The sequence below is a fragment of the Theobroma cacao genome, chromosome 8 (assembly GCF_000208745.1).
Source record: "Theobroma cacao cultivar B97-61/B2 chromosome 8, Criollo_cocoa_genome_V2, whole genome shotgun sequence".
Lineage (NCBI taxonomy): Eukaryota > Viridiplantae > Streptophyta > Magnoliopsida > Malvales > Malvaceae > Theobroma > Theobroma cacao.
Genome location: NC_030857.1, coordinates 4,217,653 through 4,241,590, shown reverse-complemented (window position 1 = coordinate 4,241,590; position 23,938 = coordinate 4,217,653). Strand labels below are relative to the sequence as shown.

The 23,938-nt window shown below is 36.2% G+C and overlaps 2 protein-coding genes and 2 pseudogenes across 5 annotated transcripts; all 4 read right to left on the bottom strand.

The window, feature by feature from the left end:
* Positions 166-7,236, bottom strand: LOC18591955 (annotated as a pseudogene).
* On the bottom strand, positions 3,563-6,653 carry LOC18591954 (putative serine carboxypeptidase-like 52). Of its 4 annotated transcripts, none has more exons than XR_001929053.1 (8): positions 6,342-6,653; positions 6,025-6,219; positions 5,787-5,858; positions 5,583-5,701; positions 5,374-5,487; positions 5,210-5,255; positions 4,925-5,092; positions 3,563-3,684 (listed from the first exon to the last, which is right to left on the bottom strand). XR_001929053.1 is itself a non-coding variant. In XM_018125792.1 (7 exons), the coding sequence occupies exons 2-7, from the start codon at positions 6,145-6,147 to the stop codon at positions 5,009-5,011; spliced, it is 558 nt and encodes a 185-aa protein (XP_017981281.1). In that variant the 5' UTR covers positions 6,148-6,219; positions 6,342-6,653; the 3' UTR covers positions 4,898-5,008. The 4 variants fall into 4 exon arrangements, 1 of the variants encoding a protein (XP_017981281.1); XR_001929055.1 differs by lacking the exon at positions 3,563-3,684 and adding an exon at positions 3,702-3,719; XR_001929054.1 differs by lacking the exon at positions 3,563-3,684 and adding an exon at positions 4,787-4,842.
* On the bottom strand, positions 12,889-17,493 carry LOC18591953 (annotated as a pseudogene).
* On the bottom strand, positions 18,465-23,667 carry LOC18591952 (serine carboxypeptidase-like 7). Its single transcript, XM_007018399.2, has 14 exons — positions 23,373-23,667; positions 23,142-23,287; positions 22,207-22,286; positions 21,958-22,080; positions 21,753-21,855; positions 21,642-21,679; positions 20,612-20,713; positions 20,433-20,519; positions 20,085-20,252; positions 19,586-19,657; positions 19,385-19,503; positions 19,168-19,281; positions 19,010-19,055; positions 18,465-18,881 (listed from the first exon to the last, which is right to left on the bottom strand). The coding sequence occupies exons 1-14, from the start codon at positions 23,510-23,512 to the stop codon at positions 18,798-18,800; spliced, it is 1,422 nt and encodes a 473-aa protein (XP_007018461.2). The 5' UTR covers positions 23,513-23,667; the 3' UTR covers positions 18,465-18,797.

Sequence of the window (23,938 nt, the reverse complement as noted above, 5' to 3'; positions counted from 1 at the left end):
TGCTTTGATCTAAAATCCTTGTAATGCCCCCTTTACAAGATTTGATTCTTAATTTCAAGCTGGCTATTGCTAATATACAAGATTTTTAATAGAAATCCTATGAGAGGATAATATTTTTATTAGTTAAAAGTAAATGTCTTAAACTTCTTAACACAGGAGAGAGAGAGAGAGAGAAGATGTTAATTAGCCATGGTAAAACATAGTTCACATCAGTGCTTTGAAGTTGGAATTATATCATTGTTTTAAGGTTGGAAGTGTGATGAACTGACTGTTACAAAGGCTCTCCAGATATCCACCTTTTAAACATAGCAAAACCTTCTGTGGGCTTGTACTCTGGGAGCTGTGTGCCCTCCATCCTGCCAATTAGCCAAACATTAACAGGGAAAACCAAAAAAAAAAAAAAAAAAAATCTAAAAAAAAATTTGCCACCATGAGAATGAGAAAGGGATATGGATATGCGAATTTTCCTTGCCTTAATAGTGGCATACGTCATTTGATTGGAGTAAGTCCTCTTGTATCTACAAATTTCAGGTTTTCGCAGAACTGCCAATTAGTTTCTAACTCAACTCCGTCGAAAGAGTGACATCATTGTTTGAAAAAATGGAATCCACAGACTGACCCTGCAACTTGGTCTTTCACCATCCATGGCCGCCAATCATCAACAATGGGATAGTTGAGAGATTTTATCCATGCCTCAGTTCCCAAGAAGGGAATCGCCATGTCCTGGTCACCACTGAATCCAAGCCAAGAAAAAAACAAAAGCATCCTTCAACTATGCATCATCATAGGTTTTGAATGAGTAAATACAGAAAATAGAGTCATCTCACCTGTAAACTAGAGCACGGTAGCCTCTGCTACTAAGGTTTACATGAAATGGAAAACTGCTCGGAACGTCAGCTGTGTAAGGTAATCCAAAATTACACCGCTTCCATTGTCCTATGCTTCCCTGCAGATGTCGAGTTGCTTCTTCAGTTCTCTTGTGGTTTTCATTCCAGTTTAATTTTTAAACAACTACTTTCAAACCTTTCTTATGTGGATTGCTTTCTGGGCCTCGCCATCATTAGCCCAATAAGAAGAGAGCAAGTAGGAATAGGTCTGTGGCACAGAAAAATGTCAGAGTGCAGGTGTTTATATAGGATTTCCATTCGTTACAGGAAATAGTCAATTCAAAGTATCAATTCATCTTACAGATTGCTTTACTTCATTTTTAATCAAATTTTTACCATGGTTTTGTTTCGGCATCATGATAAATTACATACTCAATTTGCATTTCAGAGGGGAGAATGTGAAATTACCCGACAGCCAAATTTAGGAAGTGTTGATGGTTCAGAAAATCAAGTAACTCTTTCCGGTGTCCATCAGGACACGTTCTAGCTAACATTTCTTGTGGATGTGGGGATGTAAATGTGTCAAAACTGCATAAGGGTTCCAGAATATGCGCCTGGTTAATTCCTGATATACACTGAAATTGGGTTTTGTAGTACAAGGATCAACAAAAGACAAATGACTTAGATTAATAGCAGTAATGAAAAAAAATTTTATATTTTAGATTAAAAAGAAAAGGAACCTGAGCGAGAGCTGCATACCATGGTGTAATACTGAAGATCTTTCTGACACTCCACGTTTCTGGGATCGATATTTTGATATTCTCCACGATAACTTCTCTTCAATGACTGGAAAAGAATGTCGATCGATTGCTTAATCGAAAATATTTTGAAAGCTTTTTCTTTCTGGTGACTAGGTAGTTTTGTCCAATTACCAAATTTGGAAATCAGAGAAACCTGGAGAAGAGAATTAAAGGAAGATAAATAAATTACATCATAGAGTTCATCAGAGATCAGCGCCATTCTATGAGCAAATGAGATCTTGGAGTTGTCTTCTAGAGTTGGTACTGTTCTGGGGTTCCCGAGTATGTATCCCTGAAAGCACTCAGAATCCAGCAGCTCATTAGCACCACACTGGAAGCATGCACTAAAAATGTTTATGTTGTTGGTTAAAGCTCATTATTCAGTTATGTCAGGATTCCGAGAGACAGGATGTCTCCTTGCTTTATTCTGAACAACCTGAACTAGGCATTTCCACTTTCTAGCTACACCTTCATAAACTCACCTTTCCTCCATTTTTGGTCATTGAAATCAAGTCTAATTCTAAGCATCGTTTTTTCTTCTCAAAATCCAAAGAGAACAAAAATGCAATTACAAACCTGGAGATCGATTAGTGGCCTGATACCTTCTTCATTTCCTACAGGGTTATGAAATTTATAGTTACAACTTTTTAGTCTAAATAAATTGCTAATAAGGTAAGGACCCTGAGCTAAGTGGTTAACCATTGGCGCAGGATTTCCCTTCTAATATCGAACTATCCTTTACCATATAAGATTTCTTGAAAGATCACTGGGAGAATAATGCCAGCGTCTGAGTCCCAGCAATGTAGACTGGATTTGAGAGGAATTCTGGATGATCCATCAGGCACTACATAATAACAAAATACTCGTAAATTGCTTCAATGTAAAAACAGCAACAATCAACTCAATTAAATGCTTCCCAAACAAAACATTTTGAGACTTCTGCTTAAAAAAAGTGTCGCTGCACCTTCTGGAGAAATTGGTGGAGATGGTGAACTTGTTTGAAGTCACTTGACTGAGCTGCATGCTGGTTTGTTGCATAGGAGAATCCAGTGCCAACAGATGAATCTACAAAGATGATGCTGGAGATCTGAAAATAAATGACTAATGTCCAACTTAGTTACAAAATTAAGAAGAAACAGAAGAAAAAAGAAATATCTTCTGATTTGTTCCACTTCTGTAATGACATAATCACCTTTGTCCATGAGTATGGATTCAACACCAATGTAGGCAAACTTCCATTTTATTCCACAACCTTGAAATTAAGTGGACCTGCAATGTTAAGATAAAATGCCTTGGATCTAAGTGGTTGATTTTGATTTTGATGATTGATTATCATTTGCAGACAATTTTATGAAAGGTTTCTGTTGACGAATACAATTCAAGGCAGCTTAAAGGACATCGATTTTAAAAACAAATTTGAATTAAAAAGATCTTAGTGAACCAAAATGTGTATATCATGTGTTTCTAGTCATGTGAGGGCCAAACTAGAAATAAACTTCTTATTGGCATATCACCAGAAACAAGTCTCCCATTCCCTTTTAAGCAAAAAGTATACAACTACTCAATTGAATGCTACTGGGGGATTTGGCCTGTCTTACCAATTTCATAAACAAGGCCTGAAAGGCCAGAGCAGCCAGGGCCACCAGTTAGCCAAAGCAGGAGAGGGTCCTCTCCAGGATTTCTCTCCGACTTTATGAAGTAGTAGAAGAGATGGACATCATCTGATTCACCCACACCCACATACCTGACAATAACATACACGTATATAACATCAAGAATCTGCAAAATCAAGAAGGAAAATACAAAGTATAGTATATTACCACCAACTACTTTATGGACTCACCCAGTTTCAAGTTCAAAAGGCAGGGGCCCTTCGAATCCAGGAAGAAACTTAACCAATGAATGAGACATAGCGAGGTGCGAGCAAACCTTTAAAAGAAAGAAGAAAAAGAGAACTGCAATTTTATCTGACCTTGCCATTCAGAAGCTCTCAAGTGGAGGATTGTGTAAGTTTATCAGATAGCAGAAGTAAAGAGAAGAGATGACAGAGAAGTATGCTGCAGAAAACGGATGCAGAGTTTGATTCATTCATCTGCTGATATATATACAAAGCTTAGGATACAAAAATATATAACATATCTCAGCATTAGCTGGACAAATCTGCATGAGACATGGTGCTGCATTATTTTAAGTCAACCAACTACCAACTGATATATTTGAAAGCATAAACAATGAAAACAAACTCTGCCTAAGTGTCTGCAACAAATATGCAGAGAAAATCTCAACTCTAATAGATTGAAACAGTTTGAGTTTGGTATCTAATCGTGAAAAAACCACCGGTTTATTAGCCTCTGCTAGATTTTGTCGAGCGATAGCTTGAATGATTATGATGAAAAGTCTCGTTTCAGGGCGTGGACAAGCATAGTAAATTCTGAAGCTATTGCAGCAGAGATCTCCATTTGATTTAGTTCTCGTGATACTCAATATTGGTGCCTGTGGTGTGGCTTCTAGCGAGATTTGATCCATTTTGCTTGCCTTCATTATTCTCCATCTAGTGCAGGTCATAATTATTGACGAGGTGCTAAAGTTCTTCTCGAGAAATTCCTCTGGTAATGCTTACTGTTTCTTTGGCAATATCTATTGACCTAATGTACAATAATCAAGTGTCCCAAATCTGGGAAGAGCATACTTTATTGCATTGTTCTTTTCTATTTATATCTGATTTCAGATCATTTTGAAAAGAAATGCCTTCACTATACAATGTTTTCATTTTGGTAATTAAATATTTTCTCTGTTTATTTGATTTATTGTAGGTATAAGGTTCAATATTAGATCAGAAGATCTTTTACTTAGGTTTTAGGCGGATACGACGCACACCTGACTGGTTTTGCTTCTGCTTTCTTCTCCTTTCAAAATGGAGATACAAGTGGAGGATAACTTGCACAAGTTCTGAAAGTGTTGCGACTTGGAACTTTTTATGCAGCTGTCTTAATTACTCAAGGTGCAACGCCATGTTGTACCAAACTGTAATGGGGAACCACACACAGTTTCGACCAAATGAAATCAGTCTTAATTTTTTTTGCTCTGCTTTCTTAGATCTCTGAGATCACTTGGTAGTCCTTCACAAAAAGTCTATTGTAACTGTCTAAGTGCCAGACCTTGATTCTTAATTTCAAGCTTGCTATTGCTAAAATACAAGATTTTTAATAGAAATCCTACGAGAGGATAAAATTTTCATTAGTTGAAAGTAATGTTTTAAACTTCTTAATACAGGTGAGAGAGAAGAATGTTTATTACCATGGTAAAACATTGTTCACATCAGATGGTAAAACATAGTTCACATCAGTGCTTTGAATTTGGAAGCATGATGAGCTGACTCTGTTACAAAGGCTCTCGAGATATCCACCTTTTAAACATAGCAAAACATTCTGCGGGCTTGTACTCGGGAGCTGTGTGCCCTCCTCTCTGCCAATTAACCAAACAATAACAGGGAAACCCAAAAAAACAAAAGAAGAAAAACTATAATTACAATTTGTCATTATGAGAATGAGAAAGGGATATGCATATGCGAATTTTCCTTGCCTTAATAGTGGCATATGTCATTTGATTGGAGTAGGTCCTCGTGTATCTGCAAATTTCAGGTTTTTGTAGAACTCCCAGTTAGTTTCTGACTAAACTCCTTCAAAAGAGTAATATCATTGTTCAAAAATATGGAAAAAAAGAATATCTTGAGTCTACAAACTGACCCTGCAACTTGGTCTTGCACCATCCATGGCCGCCAATCATCAACAATGGGATAGTTGAGAGATTTTATCCATGCTTCAGTTCCCAAGAAAGGCACCAGCATGTCATGGTCACCGCTGTATCCAAGCCCAAATAAAAACGAAAGCATGCTCTAAATACGCATCATGATAGGTTTTAAATCGAGTAAATGCAGAAGATAGAGTTATCTCACCTGTAAACTAAAGCACGATAACCTCTGGTACTAAGGTTTACATGATACAGAAAACTGCTCGGAAGATCAGCTGTGTAAGGTAATCCAAAATCACACCGCTTCCATTGTCCTATACTCCCCTGCAGAAAGACAAATGTTGCTTCTTCAGTTCTTTTGCGGTTTTCATTCCAGTTTAATTTTTAACAAACTACTTATATTTTATACCTTTCTTATGTGGATTGCTTTCTGGACATTGCCAGCATTAGCCCAATAAGAAGAAAGCAAAAAGGAATAAGTCTGTCACAAGGAAAATAAGTCAGAGTTCAGGTGTTTAGATAAGATTTTCATTCATTACAGGAAATGGCCAATTCAAAGTACCAATTCATCTTACAGATTGCTGTTAGTTCAATTTTTATGATATTTTTACGATGATTTTGTTTTGGCATCATGATAAATTACATACATAATTTGCATTTCTGAGGGGAGAATATGGAATTATCCGACAGCCAATTTTAGGAAGTATTGGTGGTTCAGGATCAAGGAGCTCTTTCTGGTGTTCATCAAGATACCGTCTTCTAGCATACATTTCTTGTGGCTTTGGGGATGCAAAACTGCATAATGGTTCCAGAATATGCGTTGTTTCAATTCCTGAAATACACTGAAATTGCGTTTTGCAATACAAGGATCAACTAAAAGAAAATGACTCAGACTAATAACGGTAATGAAAAAAAATTATATTTTTAATTAAAAAGAAAAGGAACCTGAGAGAGAACTGCATACCTTGGTGTAATACTGAAGATCTTTCTGACACTCCACGTTACTGGGATTGATGTTTTGATATTCTCCACGACAACTTCTCTACAATGACTGGAAAACAAAGTCAACCGATTGCTTAATAGAAAATCTTTTCAAAGCTTTTTCTTTCTGGTGACAAGGTAGTTTTGCCCAGTTACTAAATGAGGAAACCCGAGAAACTTGGAGAAGAGATTTAAAGGAAGATAAATAAATTACATCATAGAGTTCATAGAGATCAGCGCCGTTCCCTTTTAAGCAAAAAGTATAGAACTACTTATTAATTGAATGCTACTGGGGAATTTGGCCTGCCTTACCAATTTCGTACACAAGGCCTGAAAGGCCAGAGCAGCCAGGACCACCAGTTAGCCAAAGCAGGAGTGGGTCCTCTCCAGGATTTCTCTCCGACTCTACAAAGTAGTAAAAGAGCTGGACATCATCCGATTCTTCCACATCCACATACCTGACAATAACATACACATATATAACATCAAGAATCAAAACCAATAAGGTAAACACAAAGTATAGTAAATCACCACCAACAACTTTATGGACTCACCCAGTTTCAAGTTCAAAAGGCAGAGGCCCTTCAAATCCAGGAAGAAACTTAACCAATGAATGAGACGTTCGGGGCTGCGAGCAAACCTTTAAAAGAAAGAAGAGAAAGAGAACAACTGCAATTTTATCTGATCTTGCCATCCATAAGCTATCAAGAGAAGGATGGAGACTTTTGAGTTTGGTAACGAATTGTGAATAAAAGAACCGGTGAATTAGCCTCTGCCAGATTTTGTCGAGGGTTAGCTTGAATGATTTTGATGGAAAGGTTGACTACATACTGAAAATGGCTTTGACTGCAAAGTGTGCTGCACAAGCATAGTAAATTCTGACATTATTGAAGCTGTCCTCTCTTTAAAATTTAATGCACAGCATCGCGATCCACACAAGATATCGTCTGTTGCGATCCGTTCCTCTCACGAGTTTGTTTCAGATGTCTCACATATCAGATTGAAAACGATATGAACCCCTATATGTCCAATATCCCAACATAAAATTCGTGACACTTCTCTTTCAAATCAAGATATCCTTTCTTGACTCTTTACTATAAGTTTTTTTTCCAATGTAAAACTTATAACTCTACTCGTTAAAAACATACTATTTGATATTAGATTCACATGATCCACGCTATTCTCTAAAGTTCTATAAATTATAGGCAATGTTTATGTCCCATGATGCTGGGTGGGAGAAAGAAAAATGTGAGAAGAGAAAATGGAAAGAAAGGGACAAAATGGAACGAAAAAACAATTCATAGTTGAATTTTGAAGAGTTTGAATACTTTCCTGAATGATTTATTCGATTAATATTTATCCGTTTATATACAAGTCATAGCATCAATATAAAAAAAAATAATTTGTATAATAAAGTGTAATGCTTAAATAAAGGTTGTAACGTCCTATAATCAAGGAAATTAAGGGAATTAGATAAGAAAGTTATATCACTAAGTCAAGGAGCATATCTGTCATGATCCCCATTATCCTTCATTATGATATCTATCATGATTCTCTAATATCTTTCATTACTCTCCCTCAAGTTGGAGTATGAAGATTTGTAATACCCAACTTGACCATTAAATCATGGAAACGATTCTGCCCAAAAGCCTTGGTAAAAATGTCTGCCAACTGAAATTGTGATGAGATGGATCATGGAGCAAGGGTTGTGGACTAGATGTGTTATCTGATAAAATGACAGTCTATCTCGATGTGCTTGGTACATTCATGAAAAACTGGATTCACAGCAACTTGAAGTGTAGCTTGATTGTCACAAAATAATGAAGCTGGTGATGGGTGTGAAATTCGAAGGTCAACTAATAATCTAAGAAGCCATACAATCTCACTTGTTGTCGTGGCCATGGCCTTATACTCTGGTTCTATAGAGGAATGAGAAACAACTGACTATTTCTTAGATCGCCATAAGATAGGAGACGAACCAAGAAAGATGATACATCTCATGGTTGATCTACGTGTTGTTGGACAACTTGCCCAATCTGCATCATAGTAAGCTCTGAGGGTCAACTGACTATTAGCAGGAAGCAACAAACCTTGGCCTGGGGACCCTTTCAGATACCTAAGAATACGTAAAGCTACATCGAAATGAGGTTGACTTGGGCAATGCATAAACTGACTTAGTACATGAACCGTAAAACTAATATCATGTCTTGTGATGATGAGATATAATAATCTTCTAATTAACCTTTTGTACTGCCCTGGATCTGAACAAAGTGTTCCTTCATCAAGATCGAGCTTGACCTGTTGGTCCATAGGTGACGAAACGGGTTTGCAACCAGTGAGGCTGTTGTCTGCCAATATATCAAGCATATATTTTCGTTGGCTCAAGATAATGCTGGATGAAGAACGTGCCACCTCAATGCCCAAAAAATATTTTAGCTTGCCCAAATCTTTAATACAAAATTTACGATCCAAGTGAGCCTTTAGTTAGGAAATCTTGAGTGCATCAGTCTTTGTTACTATAAAGTCATCAACGTAGATTAATACTGCAACAAATGACTCATTGGCAGAGTACGTGAATAGAGAATGATCGACATGCGATTGAACAAATCCAATGGCTAGTAAGGAATTAGTGAACTTTTGATACCAATTTTGTGATGCTTGACGAAGTCCATATAGAGATTTCTTGAGTTAACAAACACGCTACTCCCTCTTTTTGGCAAAGCCCTGAGGCATTTTCATGTAGACTTCTTTTTCTAAATCCCCATGTAAAAAGGCATTATTGACGTCTAGTTGGTGTAACTCTTAATGACGTACGACAACGATAACCAAAAGATAATGTGCTGTGACCAATTTTGCAACCGGAGCAAAGGTCTCATGGAAATCCACCCTTTCAATTTGTGTATAGCCTTTGGTGACGAGCCTTGCTTTATAACGTTCTACTGCTCCATCTGGATTGTATTGGATTTTATACACCCATTTAGAATCAGTGGCTCATTTTTTCGAAGGTAGAAAAGTCAAAGTCCAAGTATTATTTGCTTCTTAGGCAGCTATGTGTTTGGCCATAACATCATGCTAATGCTATATTTTGACTACCTGAAAAAATGATTATGGCTCATCGATGATTGAGATGGTTGCTAAGAACACATTGTGAGCTCTAGAAAATTTAGAGTAAGAAATATTGTGAGATAAAGGATATATCGCCAAGTTGGCCGAAGGAGAAAAAGAATGCGAATCAGGAACAAGTGAAGAGGGCAAAATATAATCATATCCAAATAATTGCTTCGATACTTATCGCTGTCCTTTGATAGGAATAACATTATGTAGTTTTGTATGTGATGAAGAAACACTATTTTCTTGTGTTGCCATCCTTGGCTCAATCATAAAGGAGATAGAATCGTCAGTTTGGTCGATGTTGTTTTCCACATGTGTTGACTCTTCTTGGGGGTACATTGATGATGTGACCTCCTGGTTTTGTTTCGAATGTTGTGGCATTAGTGAATTGTCTATTGGCTTCTGCTACAAGGTACTTTGAAAGCTTGAGTGTCCAGGCGGTTCATCAAATGGACTGAAAGAAGAGGCTTGTGTATGTTGATGTGCACCCTTAGTAGTTGAATCGTTAACTTTTGCTTTGTCAAATGAGAATGTTTCTTCCCAAAATTGCACATCTAGAGAAACATATATCTTTTTTCTCTCAATATCATATATGCGATATCCCTTTTGCCCTAAAAGGTAGCCAACAAAGATTCCTGGTTTACTCCGAGAGGTAAACTTATCACGAGGCTTGTTGTTGACATGTCCGTAACAGAGGCATCCAAAAGATCTGAGATGATCATATGATGGAGATTTGCCAAGCAATTTCTCATACGAAGTTTGATTGTCTATGACTGAGAATGGCATACGATTGATCAAATATGTTGCAGTGAGTAAACATTCACCCCAAAAGGTGATGGGGACGTTGGCTTGAAATCGAAATGCTCGTGCTACTTCTAAAAGGTGGCGATGTTTGCGTTCCACCACACCATTTTTCTGAGGTGTGTTTGTGTAACTGGTTTGTTTTTCCATGCCATGCTCAAAATAATGATCCACCAAATCTTCATGCTTAAATTCCAAATCGTTGTCTGTTCGTAATATCTTGATTTGTGCATTGAATTGTGTCCTGACCAATTGGAAGAAATAAAGCAAAAGATTTTTAGTTTCTAATTTATGCTTCATAAGAAAGACCCATGTTGCTTGGCTATAATAATCAATAATAACGAGAAAATAATATGCTCTTGAAAAGGATGCAATGTGATAGGGCCCCCAAATATCACAATGGAGTAAATCAAAGGCATGCAAACTTTTATTTCTTTGAATTAGGAAAGGCAATCAAGTTTGTTTCGCTCTATAACAGGCATCGCAAAGAAAGTTGTCCTTTTCGGTACAGGTGACAGATAAATTTGGAACTATTGAAAGACGATCCAAAGGAATGTGCCCTAATCGATGGTGCGACAGCAATGCATTATCTTTGCCTTTAGCCAAAAAAACCTTGCCCGCCCTCATTGGCTCCAAATAGTATAATTCATTTCGCACTCAACCCACTCTAATTGGCTTCCTAGAGAGTAAGTCCTATATCACACAAAAATCAGGTCCAAAAATAAGTAGATAGTTCAAGTCACGAGTTTTTTTTCTCACAAATATCAAATTAAAACAAAAATCAGGCATTTTAAGAACTTTATCCATGGTTAAATTGGGCCCAAGATTCACTTGGCCCACAACATGTACCATGGTTAAATTGGGCCCAAGATTTACTTGGCCCACAACATGTACTAGCATAGTATCACCATTCGGAATTTGGACAGATTGGATATTGGAATTTTTAACCATGTTGAACAAACTATCAATTTGATGAGTGATATGATTTGTGGCCCTAGTATCAATTATCCACGAATTGTTCTTACCAGATGATTTATCAGAAAAATTTGTGTTGTGGACATTTGATGCCATGTTGACTATTGGTCCAATATTAGAGCTGGACTCATTTGTTTGCCAGCTTAATAAATCCATCAGTTGCTAGTATTGGGCCTGTGTGAGCCTAGGCACAGATGAATAAGGTCTGTGACTTGTGTTCGCTTCTCCCTTAACTGCAAATACACGAGTTTGCATCCCAGCCACCATCGTTGGCATTTTTGTCCAATTTCCCTTAGGTTTCTATCTTCGTTGCCAATCCGGTGGATAGCCCACAATCTTGTAGCAAGAATCACGAGTATGCCTAGTTTTGTCACAGTGAGTGCAACGGGGACGAATTCCTTCCCTTCCATGATGGTCTCGCCGATCACCCACCTTTTGCCCACTACCATGCCTTGCACCATCAATTGTCCAGTTTCTTGCCATCAAAGCAGCTCTTTCGGGCACCGTGGATGGTGATGCAACCACTACCAACTACTTCTCTTCTTGTGTCGCGATCACATAAGCCTATCCAATAGTCGGCAGGGGCTCCAAGCTGAGAATTTGGGAGCGCACGGTTCTGTAGCTTTTGTCCAATCCCATCAAAAAGTCAAATACCTTTTCTTCCTCGCGCATCTCTTGCATTTGTCTCGAGACACCACAAGTGCACTTTCCAAAAGTGCAAACCGGTAAAGGTCAAAAAGTTTGTACTTTATTCCTTAAAGCTTTCAATTTTCCATAATAAGTAAAGATTGGGACCTTCTCCTGTTGCGAAAACGTAATTGCTTACTTGAGTTCATAGACTCTAAGTGTAATGCCTTGAGTAAATCGTTTCTGGAGATATGCTTATATTTTACTTGCATTTTTTATATGTACTACTTTTCCCTGCAATTCCTTTAAAAGAGCATTAGTTTGCCAAGATAATGCTATTGCATTACATTATACCCAACTTTGGAAATATGAGGGGTTGATTTCTAGCTTCGTAATCGATCCATCCACGAACCTTGTTTTGTTCTTGGATTGGAGAGCATTAAAAAAACTACACCTCCAAGTGATGTAATTATTCTCAATTTCACTCAATGGATGTGTAACAAGTATTAGACCAAGCGATTGGGTGTCGACCAATGTACTGTTTAGTGTAGTCGTACCTATGGTGGATACCAAATTCTTGTTACCCTTGCTTACCCCTTCCCCACTCTTATCGTCCATTAGAAAATTTTAGCTTAGGTTGTATACAACCTTGCTCTGATACCATGAAAAGCTTGAATACTCTCTTGAATGATTTATTCGATTATTATTCATCCATTTATATACAAATTATAGCATCAATATAAAAGAAAAACAATATGTACAATAGAGTGTAATGCTTAAATAAAGGCTGTAACTTCCTATAATTAAAAAAATTAAGAGAATTAGATCAAGAAATTATATCACTAAGTCAAGGAGCATATCTGTCATGATCCTCATTATCTTTCATTAAAATATCTGTCATGATTCTCTAACATCTTTTATTAAATATAAAACTGCTTCTTTGGATATTGAAATAATAATATTCTATATTTCTATTATCCCAAAACAAAAAAAAAATGATTAATTTCAGTGGACCAAATCATAAAAGTGTTGAAATTATGCATTAAAACTGTTAGGTCGCTATGTAATCGTCGCCTTTTGCGCTTTTCATCTACTTATCGCTTGCAATGCATGCAATACAAACGACAAGGGGACCATTGTCCCACTTAGGCATGTCACAATGAGAAAGAAAAAAAAAAAGAAAAAGAAGCTATTGTTTCACCTGTTTGACCAAGAAGGTGCCACGTCATGTTGTACAAAACTTTAAATGGTAAAGGGGCTGATTAATTCGGGGCTTTCACTGAAACAGGGGAAAATGCTATATAGAATAATATTTGGGCAGTTCTTGCTACCATTGGAATTCTTATCAATCAAAGCCAAAATTAGCTGAACCACGTTTTACTTCACAACTTTGAAGTTGCGGGCGATGAAATTTGTCATAAAGGCTCTCCATTTATCCACCTTTTAAACATAGCAAAACGTTCTTTTGGGGTGTACTCAGCTGTATGCCCTCCTCCCTACATATTAACAGAATATAGTAAAGGGGAGAGGAACGGAAACAGCAAATTTTTTTTAAAAGTAAATGATTTTTTTTTTCTTTATAAGATGAGAAAGGAAACATAATGAGAAGAACTTCCTTGCCTTAATTGTGGCAAATGTCATCCGATTGGAATGAGTCCTCGTGTATCTACAAAATGCAAGTCCCAACTTAGCTTCTCACTTAGCTCCCTTCTAAAAGTGAAATCACAAAATAGAAAAGGCGAAAGGTAATACTGAAAACTCAGAATCATCACTGACCCTGCAACTTGGCCTTTGTAGCATCCATGGCCGCCAATCATCAACAATGGGATAGTTCAAAGCTCTTATCCAAGCTTGAGTTGCCAAGAAAGGCACGATCATATCATGATCGCCACTGCATCAAAGTCAATTCGATAGAAGAATAAAAAAAAGTATAACTGCATATCATCATTGATTTTAAATCAAGTAAAATGCATAAAATAGCCACCTATCCTGTATACTAAAGAACGGTAGGCTTTGGCACTGAGGTTTACGTGATACTGAAAACTGCTTTGAACCTCTCTTGTATAAGGTATAGAATAGTTGCACCTCTGCCATCGTCCTATGCTTCCCTGCACAAAAGAAGACTTGATTCTGTGCTTCTCCTGCTGTTTGCCTTACCAGTTTAATTTTTAACAACCAATTTCAACCTTTCTAATGTGCAGAGCTTTTTGGACATCATCATCGTTAACCCAATACTGAGCGAGCAAATATGAATAAGTCTGCAAAGACATGGATCAATATGCAGGAGAATTTAAGTTCACATTACAAAAACTGGTCATGGGCCACTTGAGCTCATGGAATAACAAATTCATCCTGTGGTTGACGGCTTAAGGGTAGTGTTGAAAAATGATCACAAGAATACTGGTGCTCTCAGGATTTGAAATCTGAACCCTGAAGTTCTGGTACCCTTTTAGAAAATTAACCATTCATTCAGAAAAATTGAACTCTTTGGTGAGATCATAAGAATAGGTTTTAGTCTCTAACAAGCTGGAATGACTCTAACGCACTAAACTTATTGTCTTTCTTTCTTGCTTGGAAATTCATACTATTTAATCTTTATAATATTATTTAAAATTTTAGTACTATGATGAATTACATATATGATGAGAGCATTTTAGGAGTATGTCACATTACTCGACAGCCAACTGTAGGAGGTGGAAAAGGATCTAGGAGTTCTTGATGGTGTTCATCAAGATACCGCCTTCTAGCTAACATCTCTAGCGGCATGGGGGAAGCCTCAGCGCATCTTGGTTCCAGAATTTGTGCAATTTGAATTCTTGAAACACACTGAGAGTTGCATAATTGAGGTAAGAAACAAAAGAAATAATTAATGAGAACTAGAACAACAACAAAGAAAAAAAATCTGCATACCTTGTCATAATATTGAAGATCTTTCTGACAGTCTTCATTGCTGGGATCTACATTGTGATACTCCCCCTCACAACTTCTCTTTAATGACTGGAAAAGTATAAAAGGATCATTAACTGATTAATTAAAATAGGATTCACTGGCTTCGTATTTTTTTTTCTTTACACTTTATCTTTGTTCAGAGATAACGACCAAGTTTGAAACCGAAGACATCTGGGGGAGTTTGACTGTTTGAGAGATCAATTTACCTCATAGAGTTCATCAGAAATTAATGCCATTCCATGAACATATGGAATCTGAAGTTTGTATTCAAGACTAGGCACAGTTATGGGGTCCCCGAGTATGTATCCCTGAAATCACTCAGAAATCAGTATACTTTACCTGAGGAGTAAAACATCGCGACGCCCTAAAATTCATTTATTAAATTTTATTTTTTGAAAGGCTGAAGCAGGAACACTAAAATATCTATATTGTTTGTTAAGGCACATAGTTTAGATAAGTCAGAACATAGGACCTGAAATATCCTTAATTTATTCTAAAGATGAGTATATTTCAAGGATTTTGTCCATCCATTTGTTTGGAGGCACATTTCACTAGTGATTCTTGCAGTATCACTAGGTTCTGTGGAGTTTGCTTGATTATGATTAATAGGACCATCTCTAGCATAAATTCCAAAGACTTGAGAAACATAAGTTCACGACTTTATTTCATTTCACAAGCTACTTTTCAAAGTCACCTCTTTCTTACTCTTTGTTCATCATGGGAAATTAATCTACCTTCTATCAGGTGGAATTTTTCCCAAAAAAGTTAGAAATGAGATTGGTTTTAGATCTTTTCAGAGGTCAAAATCCTTCATTATCAAATTCAAATTCCAAAGTGTCACCGTGATCAAATGGTCAGTATATAAAGTGCATGTGAAACCCTGTTTCAGTACTGTAAACTATTTTAGCATAAAAAATTTGTGTGTAGTCTTAACATGAAACTAGAAAAAGGGCACAATCCCAAACCTGGAGATCAATTAGTGGTTTGATGCCTTCTTCATTTCCTGCATGCAGGGATATAAAATTTAAAATTACAAAACCCGGACATTAAGCATCACTCGTGTATTTTTTTTTTAGTCTATATTAATAAAGTAAGTAAGGACAATATGCAACAAGGTTATATCCATCCTCACATGATTCCTTATTTAATATGCTACAAGGTATGATTCTTATACCGTATGAGATCTCTTGAACGAGTATTGGAAGGATAAGGCCAGACGAGTCTCCACCAATATACACTGGCCTTGAGAAGAAATTTGGATGATCTATCAACCACTACATAACAGAAAATCGTTTTGCCTGATCTGCTTAATGAAATTCTGCGAAGAAAAATTTTTATGAACCTGAAAATTTTTTACAAGATGCTGATGTACCTTCCTAAGAAATTGGTGGAGCTGGTGAACTTGTTTGAAGTCACCTGTCTGTTTAGCAAGATTGTTTCTTGCGTAGGAGAATCCAGTGCCAACAGGTGAATCTATAAATATGATGCTGGACGTCTAAAAATAACGGTTGTCCAAGTTAATTATCAAGCTTAAAAGAAGGAAAAAGTAAAGACAGAAGGGACTTGTTTTACTCGCCTAAATAAACATAATCACCTTTGTCCATGAGTATGGATTCAAGAGCACTGTAGGCAAGCTTCCATTGTACTCGACATCCACCTTGAAATTCAATGGACCTGCGTTATTAAGACCAATGCTTGGTGATCATGACATGGTCATTTGATTTGGATGATTAATCATCAAGTTTTAAGAAAGTTCCCTGTGTGGGCTAAAACTGTTGATGAATAAGATTGAAGATCAATTTGCAGCCTAGAAAAGCTTGGGGATTAATTCAGATTTGATTTCAGGGTCATATATATGTATATAAAATATCTGGTCATCTCAGGTCCTTGTGGAGTAAACTTAGCTATTGGCATGAAACTCGCCAGAATTCTAAGAGTCATCCTTTTTCTTTAAGCAATGTATCACTAATTAACTCATACTATTGTAGAATTAGACTTGTCCTAATTACCAATTTCATAAAAAAGAGCAGAAAAGGAAGAGCAGCCAGGGCCACCAGTCCACCAAAGCAGGAGAGGGTCCTCTTCAGGATTTCTCTCCGACTGTATAAAGTAATAGAAGAGTTGCACATCCTCTGATTCACCCACACCCACATACCTGACAACAACATTCACATATACACGACATCATGAACCTGTAATCCAAGAAAGTAAAAGGTACAGTACTACCACCACCAACTTAATTGACTCATCCCGGTTTTTCTTTCTTTTTTTGGATAATTAACTCACCCGGTTTCAAGTTCAAAAGGGAGAGGCCCCTCAAATCCAGGAAGGAACTTAGTCAATGAACGAGACGCGGCGAAGGCGTACTGTGACTCTGTGAAAACCTGTAAAAGAATGAAGAAAAAGAAGAGCAGCGCCATTCAAAAGCTCTCAGTTTCTATATATCTCTGCTCTGAGCTATTTAAAGATAAACCTATGCATTTGGGTTCTACGTTGGGGTGTTTGATGTAAAGTGCATAAACGAGTGGTTCATTACTCAGCGAGGAGATAAGACAATGAGGGCAAAGCATAATGAGTTCTGGCACATAGTGAATAAACACCATTGGTGTAGCCTTTTGCTGGATTTTGTCGAAAGGCAGCTTAATTAATGAATGCAATGACAAAAGCCATTAAATTCTGAAATTATTTCTGCCTTGTGCGAATATCTCCATGGGATATGGTTGATTCATAATAAATGAAGCTGTCCCGTCCATTTCATTTCCTTTTCTTTTTTGTCATTATATATATTATTAATATTTTACTATTGGTATAATATTTTTAAAAATATATAAATTATTAAAAAAATTAAATAAATTTTTATATTTTATTATATTTAAATAAAAACTTATATTTTTATTTTAAATTAAATAAATTTTTATATTTTTATTTTAAACTAAATAAATTTTTATAATTAATAATTGACTTAATCAAAAAAATATTTGTCATTTTATGTAGCCTAATATTAATCAAAAATATTAATATATTATAATTGATAATAACATGATATATTAATTTGACATGGTAATATAATTATATGATATTTTTCATCCTCCACATTAACATCATGTTAATGTCATATGGATATAAAATGATAAATGATATTTTCACTAATAATAATTAATCAATTATTAATCATAAAAACTTATTTGACACAAAATATAAATATAAAATTTTAATTAAATATAATAAAAAATAAAAATTTATTTAAATTTATTTGAATAATTTAAAATTTTATTTGAAGCATTAATACCTTTGCAATTTCAATCCGAAACATCCAGTTAGTTTACCGTCATTCATCAATTACTTATGAATATGGTTATAATTATTTATATTTAGTATATTGAAACATAAAGTACGTAAAAGTTCCATCAATATTAAAAAATAACAGAAAAAAGAAAATTAAATTAAGATCATATATGAGAAGTCACTATTAACATTTAGTTTTTATGTTAATTATTAACAAAACTAGAAAGGGAAATTATACTTTTAATTTTAAGGTTACACACTATTTCCACAAAACTAACAAATACAAAAAATAAAATTTCTTAATTATAACTAATCAATTAATACAATAAATAATTATGCATGGCATAGAACTAACAAATAATGAAAAGAAATTTACTTGAAATGCCAAATATAAATAACTTATGGTTGAAATGACTTTGGATTAACGTCTCCAGAAAGTGGTACTTTTTCCCTTCTGCTACACACAAGATTTTTAACAAGAGTGCCATGTACCACAACAAAAGTTTGAAGACCAAATTACTTTTAGGCGAACAGCATGGCATGATGGTTTCAAATATTTTATACAATTTCCTTTTGTTTTGGCCAGGAGACTCTATTATTTCTTTGGCACTCAACCCAATGTCAAATTTCAGATATTACTATATATAGCATAATATTTCAGCAGTTCTTGCTATTATTCCATGCCCCTACATCACAGAGGCTCTTCAGATATCCACCTTTTAAACATTGCCAAACATTCTGCAGGCCTGTACTCAGGAGCTGTGTGACCTCCTCCCTGCAAATTCAACCAAATTTGTAAGAGAGAAAGATAATGAAAACACCAAACAAATTTACTCTAATTGACTTTTTGTTTTTCTTTATAGGAATAAGAAAGGAAACAGAAGCATAGAACAACTTCCGTGCCTTAACAGTGGCAAATGTCATCCTGTTAGAATAAGTCCTCGTGTATCTACAAGATGTGGTCATCCAAAAGCCCAAGTTAGCTTCTCTCTAAGATCGCCTTGTAAGTGTAAAGATCACAATTTATTAACATAGAGAAAGAAAGAAAACTGCAGACTGACCCTGCAACTTGGCCTCGCAGCACCCATGGCCGCCAGTCATCAACAATTGTATAGTTCAGAGATCTTATCCATGCTTGAGTTGCCAAGAAGGGCACGGTTAGGTCATGGTCGCCACTGCATCGAAATCAAAATGACAACAAATGCATCCTTAAAACTGCACCAAGTACAAAGAATAAAATAAAATGAATGCATGAATTAGAGCCATCTCCATTCTCACCTGTATATGAGAGCGCGGATCCCTCTGGCACTGAGGTTAGCATGATACGGAAAACTGCTTGGAACATCGGCTGTATAAGGTAATCCAAAAGTGCACCGCTGCCATTGTCCTATGCTTCCCTGCATAAGATCAGAAGAGTTGCATCTTTACTTGTCTTGCTGTTTTAACCGCCACTTTTATTTGTAACAACCGATCCCATACCTTTCTAATGTGGAGTGCTTTCTGGACATTATCATCGTTAGCCCAATAATAACAGAGCAAGTATGCATAAGTCTGCAGGCATGGAAAAAAAATCAGAGCAAATTAAGTGCAGCAGAACAGTTCAATTTACAATAGAAAACCTGGTCAGTGGACTCATGCATGGCAACAAAATCATCCTATGTGGTTGATGGCGCTGAGGTTAGTGCTGAATTTTGATTACATTAGGTCCTCAGGATTCGAAATCTAAACCACCACTTAAGAGCTACGAAGCTGTTATACCTTTTCTAGGAAATCAGTCAATCCGAAAACGTTAACTGATCTTCGAGCTTGGTGAAATCATAAGAATAAGTTAGCCAGGTGTTTTCCTCTGCATTGCCAAAATCATAGCTTGCTTGGAAATTTTAGTTACTTCTTCAAATTGATTACACTTTTAGGAGAGCGTAATGAACATGAATTACTTAAATATAGAGTAAGCATTTTAGGAGAATTTGTAATTTACACGACAGCCCAATGTAGGAAGCGGTGGTGGCGGCGGCGGTTCATCTTCAAGGAGTACTTCTCCATGCTGTTCTTCGAGATCACGCTTTCCACCAATCTCTTGTGGCCTTGGGGAAGCAAAAGGGCAGATTGGCTCCAGAATTTGGGCAGGTTGAATTCCTGAAATACACTGAAAAGTACATAATTAAACTAAAATATCAACGCAATTCAAACATTTAATTTAATGGTCAATGCAAATCCCCTACCTCAACGATTAGAATTCATTTTTCTTTTTAAATTAAAAGGAAAATCATCATAAATAATGAAAGAATTTTTTATTTATAAAGAAAAAATTAAGAAATCCGCATACCTTGGAGAAATATTGAATATCTTTCTCGCACTCCACGTTACTGGGATCTACAGTTTGGTATTCTCCGTCACAACTTCTCTTCAGTGACTGCAACAACTCATTCTTAAAAACACTCTTGCCTTCTTTTGGAGAGTGGAAAAATCTGGATCAGAAGGGTTTGAGAGATTAAATTACTGCACCTCGTAAAGTTCATCAGAAATTAGTCCCATTCCATGAGCATACGGAACCTTGAGGTTGGCTTCAAGACTTGGCACTGTTGCAGGGTTCCCGAGTACGTATCCCTGAAACCAATCAGAATCCATTACCTGATTACTAATCAGCAACTCATCGAAGCACTAATTAAAGTTGTTTATTATGGTACGTTATTAAAGAAAAGTCACAAGGACATGAAACATTGATTAGTTTTAACCAAAGTATAGTTTAAGGATTTTGTTCATGTTGAACATTTTCCACAATAATAAATGTGAGAGACAATTTCATGTTGATAGATAAAATAAACTTTTTAAATAAAAAAAATAGATTTTTAATAGTTGGACTAAGCGTTAAAATCCAAATTGGATTATGTTAGACTTTTCAAGATCTCAAATCTTGATTGATATTGAAAATTAATTAAATTAATAATAATATAATTAATATATTATAAAGACACTTGACACTTCTTTCTTTTCTTAATTTAAGAAGATCAATTGTTATTAGTTTGGATAAAAAGACAATCATTCTTTTCTTTTTCTCTCATTTTTTTATTTTGCTCCTATAAACTCTGAGTAAATATCATTTGCTGTCTTCGATTCTTTCCTCCTAGTTAGTACATATTTCTTTCTTGATTAGATTTAATTTTTTTAGTAATAAAACAGAATTAGTCTATGAGAATTGAGAACGAGTCTGGACCTAATCATCCCTAAATCTATCTTAAGATGGTTTGAAAATGGGACTGGTGGAGCCGAAAAATAACAACTTTTCAGGGTCAAAATCCCTTTATTGTGAAACTTTTTTTTTTTAAAGTGATAATTTTATTTAACACAAGGCCTCAATGCCATTCAAAGTCTCTAATCTTGTGTGAAACCTTAATGAGCTACCGTGGTAATATCATCTACACATGATAAGCTGCGGTGAGACCTGTTCCATTCTAAATTATTTAAGCATCAGTATGATAGTGTATACGTTTAATTGTTCTCAAAAAGAAATACGAGGGAAGACACACTTCCAAACCTGTAGACTAATTATGGGTCTGATACCTTCTTCGTTTCCTGCATGGTTATGTGAAAAATTAATAAGGCTACCTCCAACTTCACAAGATCTCTCTTTCAGTTCAGCATTTACCATTTAAGATCTCTTGAGCAAGGACTGGGATTGGAATACCAGAATACGAGTCCCCGCTAACATAGACCGGACTTGAAATGAAGTCTGGATGATCCTTCAGCCACTTCAAATTGAAAAAATTTGCTTTAGGTAGATAACAGTGGTTATCTGCTTAATAAAAGGCTGCCGAAGAAAATTTTGAATTGCTTAATGAACGTGGATGTACCTTCCGAAGAAATTGGTGGAGCTGGTTAGCCTGTTTGAAGTCACCTGTCAGTGCAGCAAGATTGTTTCTTGCAAAGGAGAATCCTGTGCCAACTGGTGAATCTACGAATATGATGTTGGAAACCTGGAAGCAAATTTCAAATTCACCATTGACTCCAACTTTATTAGAAATCTTAAAAGAAGGAACGGAGGGATAGCAAAGAAAATTAACTGAGACGAGTACTTCCAGTTCAGTAAATGGCATAATCACCTTTGTCCATGAGTACGGATTCAATACCAAAGTCGGTAAGCTTCCGTTGTACTCCACGTCGGCCTTGAAATTCAATGGACCTGCAATGTTATGAAATGATCATTTCCATTTAACGATTGATCATTAATTTTCATTCGATATCTGCAATTTTAGTAAATTTTTTTGTCAATTAAAACTGTTTTTGAAAAGTGTTGATTTTATTAGTTTTCTTTACCACTTCGCCATCCTCAACACTCCAACATGACTTGCTGAAGACTTTGAATGACATAAAAAATCTAGTATAGGCTTTGAGAACCTGAACAATTACAAAAGTTCGTTGCTGCCCAGAAACAGATTGGCAGCATAAATCATCAACATTCTAAACAATTCCCTTGATCAAAAACCAGGCTTACAAAGATCATACACCACCCATAACAGCCCACAAGATTTAAACAACTCAAGTCAGCATATACGACGCAACCCCTCGGTGCAGCAACCTCATAAGACAGCTTCTGTGAAGGCTCTCGTAATCGCCCATATCTGAATGGCTTTATTATTTCGTGGTTGCTGCTTCTCCCTTTGACTTCGTAGCAGCTCCTACAAGGGTTAAGTACAAGATCCACACAATTCCTCCCTCTCACTACACCTCCAATATCCCCTGTTAAAATACCCACTAACAGCATGTACCATTTCGACTCAAAGCTTTGCTCGTTTTGCTGCCTAGAAAAGGCTCAAGGACATAAATTCTATAATTGGTTGGTCCATCAATATTGTTCCGTTTAGTTCTTGGGGTTCTGAAATTTGCATATCGTATTGTTGTGCATGTCCAGAGATATCAGTTCCTTAAAGAGATAAATTTTCCATTGGCATCTGACCCAGAGGAACTTCAGAAAGCACTCTTTCTTTAAGCAAAGTACAACTAAACTCAATGCTATTGTCGAATTTGGCTATCTTACCAATTTCAAAAACAAGACCGGAAAACGCAGAGCAGCCAGGGCCACCAGTCAACCAAAGCAAAAGAGGGTCCTCTTCAGGATTTCTTTCCGACTTTACAAAGTAGTAGAAGAGCTGAACATCCTCAGAATCACCAACACCTACATACCTGACAAAAACATACACATTTATTATGTCAAGAACTATCTTTACTACCATAGCACAAAAAATACCACAGAAATTCATTAGGTTACCCGGTTTCAAGTTCAAAAGGGAGAGGCCCCTCAAACCCAGGAAGAAACTTGACAGCAGAATGAGCGAATGCAAGCTGTGAGCAAACCTGAAAAAGAAAGAATAAAAAGACTAGCAGCGCCATCTTCATTTCTCTTGCCATTTTTTCAGCTCTGTAAGTATCCTATATAGTCCGGTATTGAGGACGTAGGATAAGCATTTGACACAAACGAGTGGCTAACGTCCATGAGAGCAGCAAAGAAATTCAGGGTGATGATAGAGAATTGAGAGCTTCCGTCAGGACTCCTTGTTTGTATTTGTATTTATGTGAATAGAGTCAGTGGCTACGGTTTACTTGTAACCACACCTATCCTAAGACATCTTAATGGATACAGTGACGAAATTGAAGTGAAACACTCCGAAAAACACTATTTTGAAATTATTGCTACGTACGTCTTCCTAAGTGGTAATATGCTTACCATAATTGAGATAGCAACTCCTCTCGTACTTTAGGACATGGCCTGAACATTCTCAACGGTTTTTCCCTGTTTGTCTATGACTTGTATAATTGTTAATTTGGTTTTTTTTT

Bases quoted from the DNA above. Each gene is read 5' to 3' on its own strand.
- LOC18591954 (XM_018125792.1), bottom strand. From the start codon at position 6,147: ATGTATGCTAGAAGACGGTATCTTGATGAACACCAGAAAGAGCTCCTT. The intron at 5,859-6,024 runs GTATGTAATTTA...TCCTTGTGACAG, and splicing joins CCCTCAGAAATGCAAATTAT to ACTTATTCCTTTTTGCTTTC. The intron at 5,488-5,582 runs GTGAGATAACTC...GCTTGGATACAG, and splicing joins TATCGTGCTTTAGTTTACAG to CGGTGACCATGACATGCTGG.
- LOC18591952 (XM_007018399.2), bottom strand. From the start codon at position 23,512: ATGGCAAGAGAAATGAAGATGGCGCTGCTAGTCTTTTTATTCTTTCTT. The intron at 23,288-23,372 runs GTAACCTAATGA...TGTTTTTGTCAG, and splicing joins CCTTTTGAACTTGAAACCGG to GTATGTAGGTGTTGGTGATT. The intron at 20,520-20,611 runs GTGCAGTAATTT...GAGTTGTTGCAG, and splicing joins TTTCTGATGAACTTTACGAG to TCACTGAAGAGAAGTTGTGA.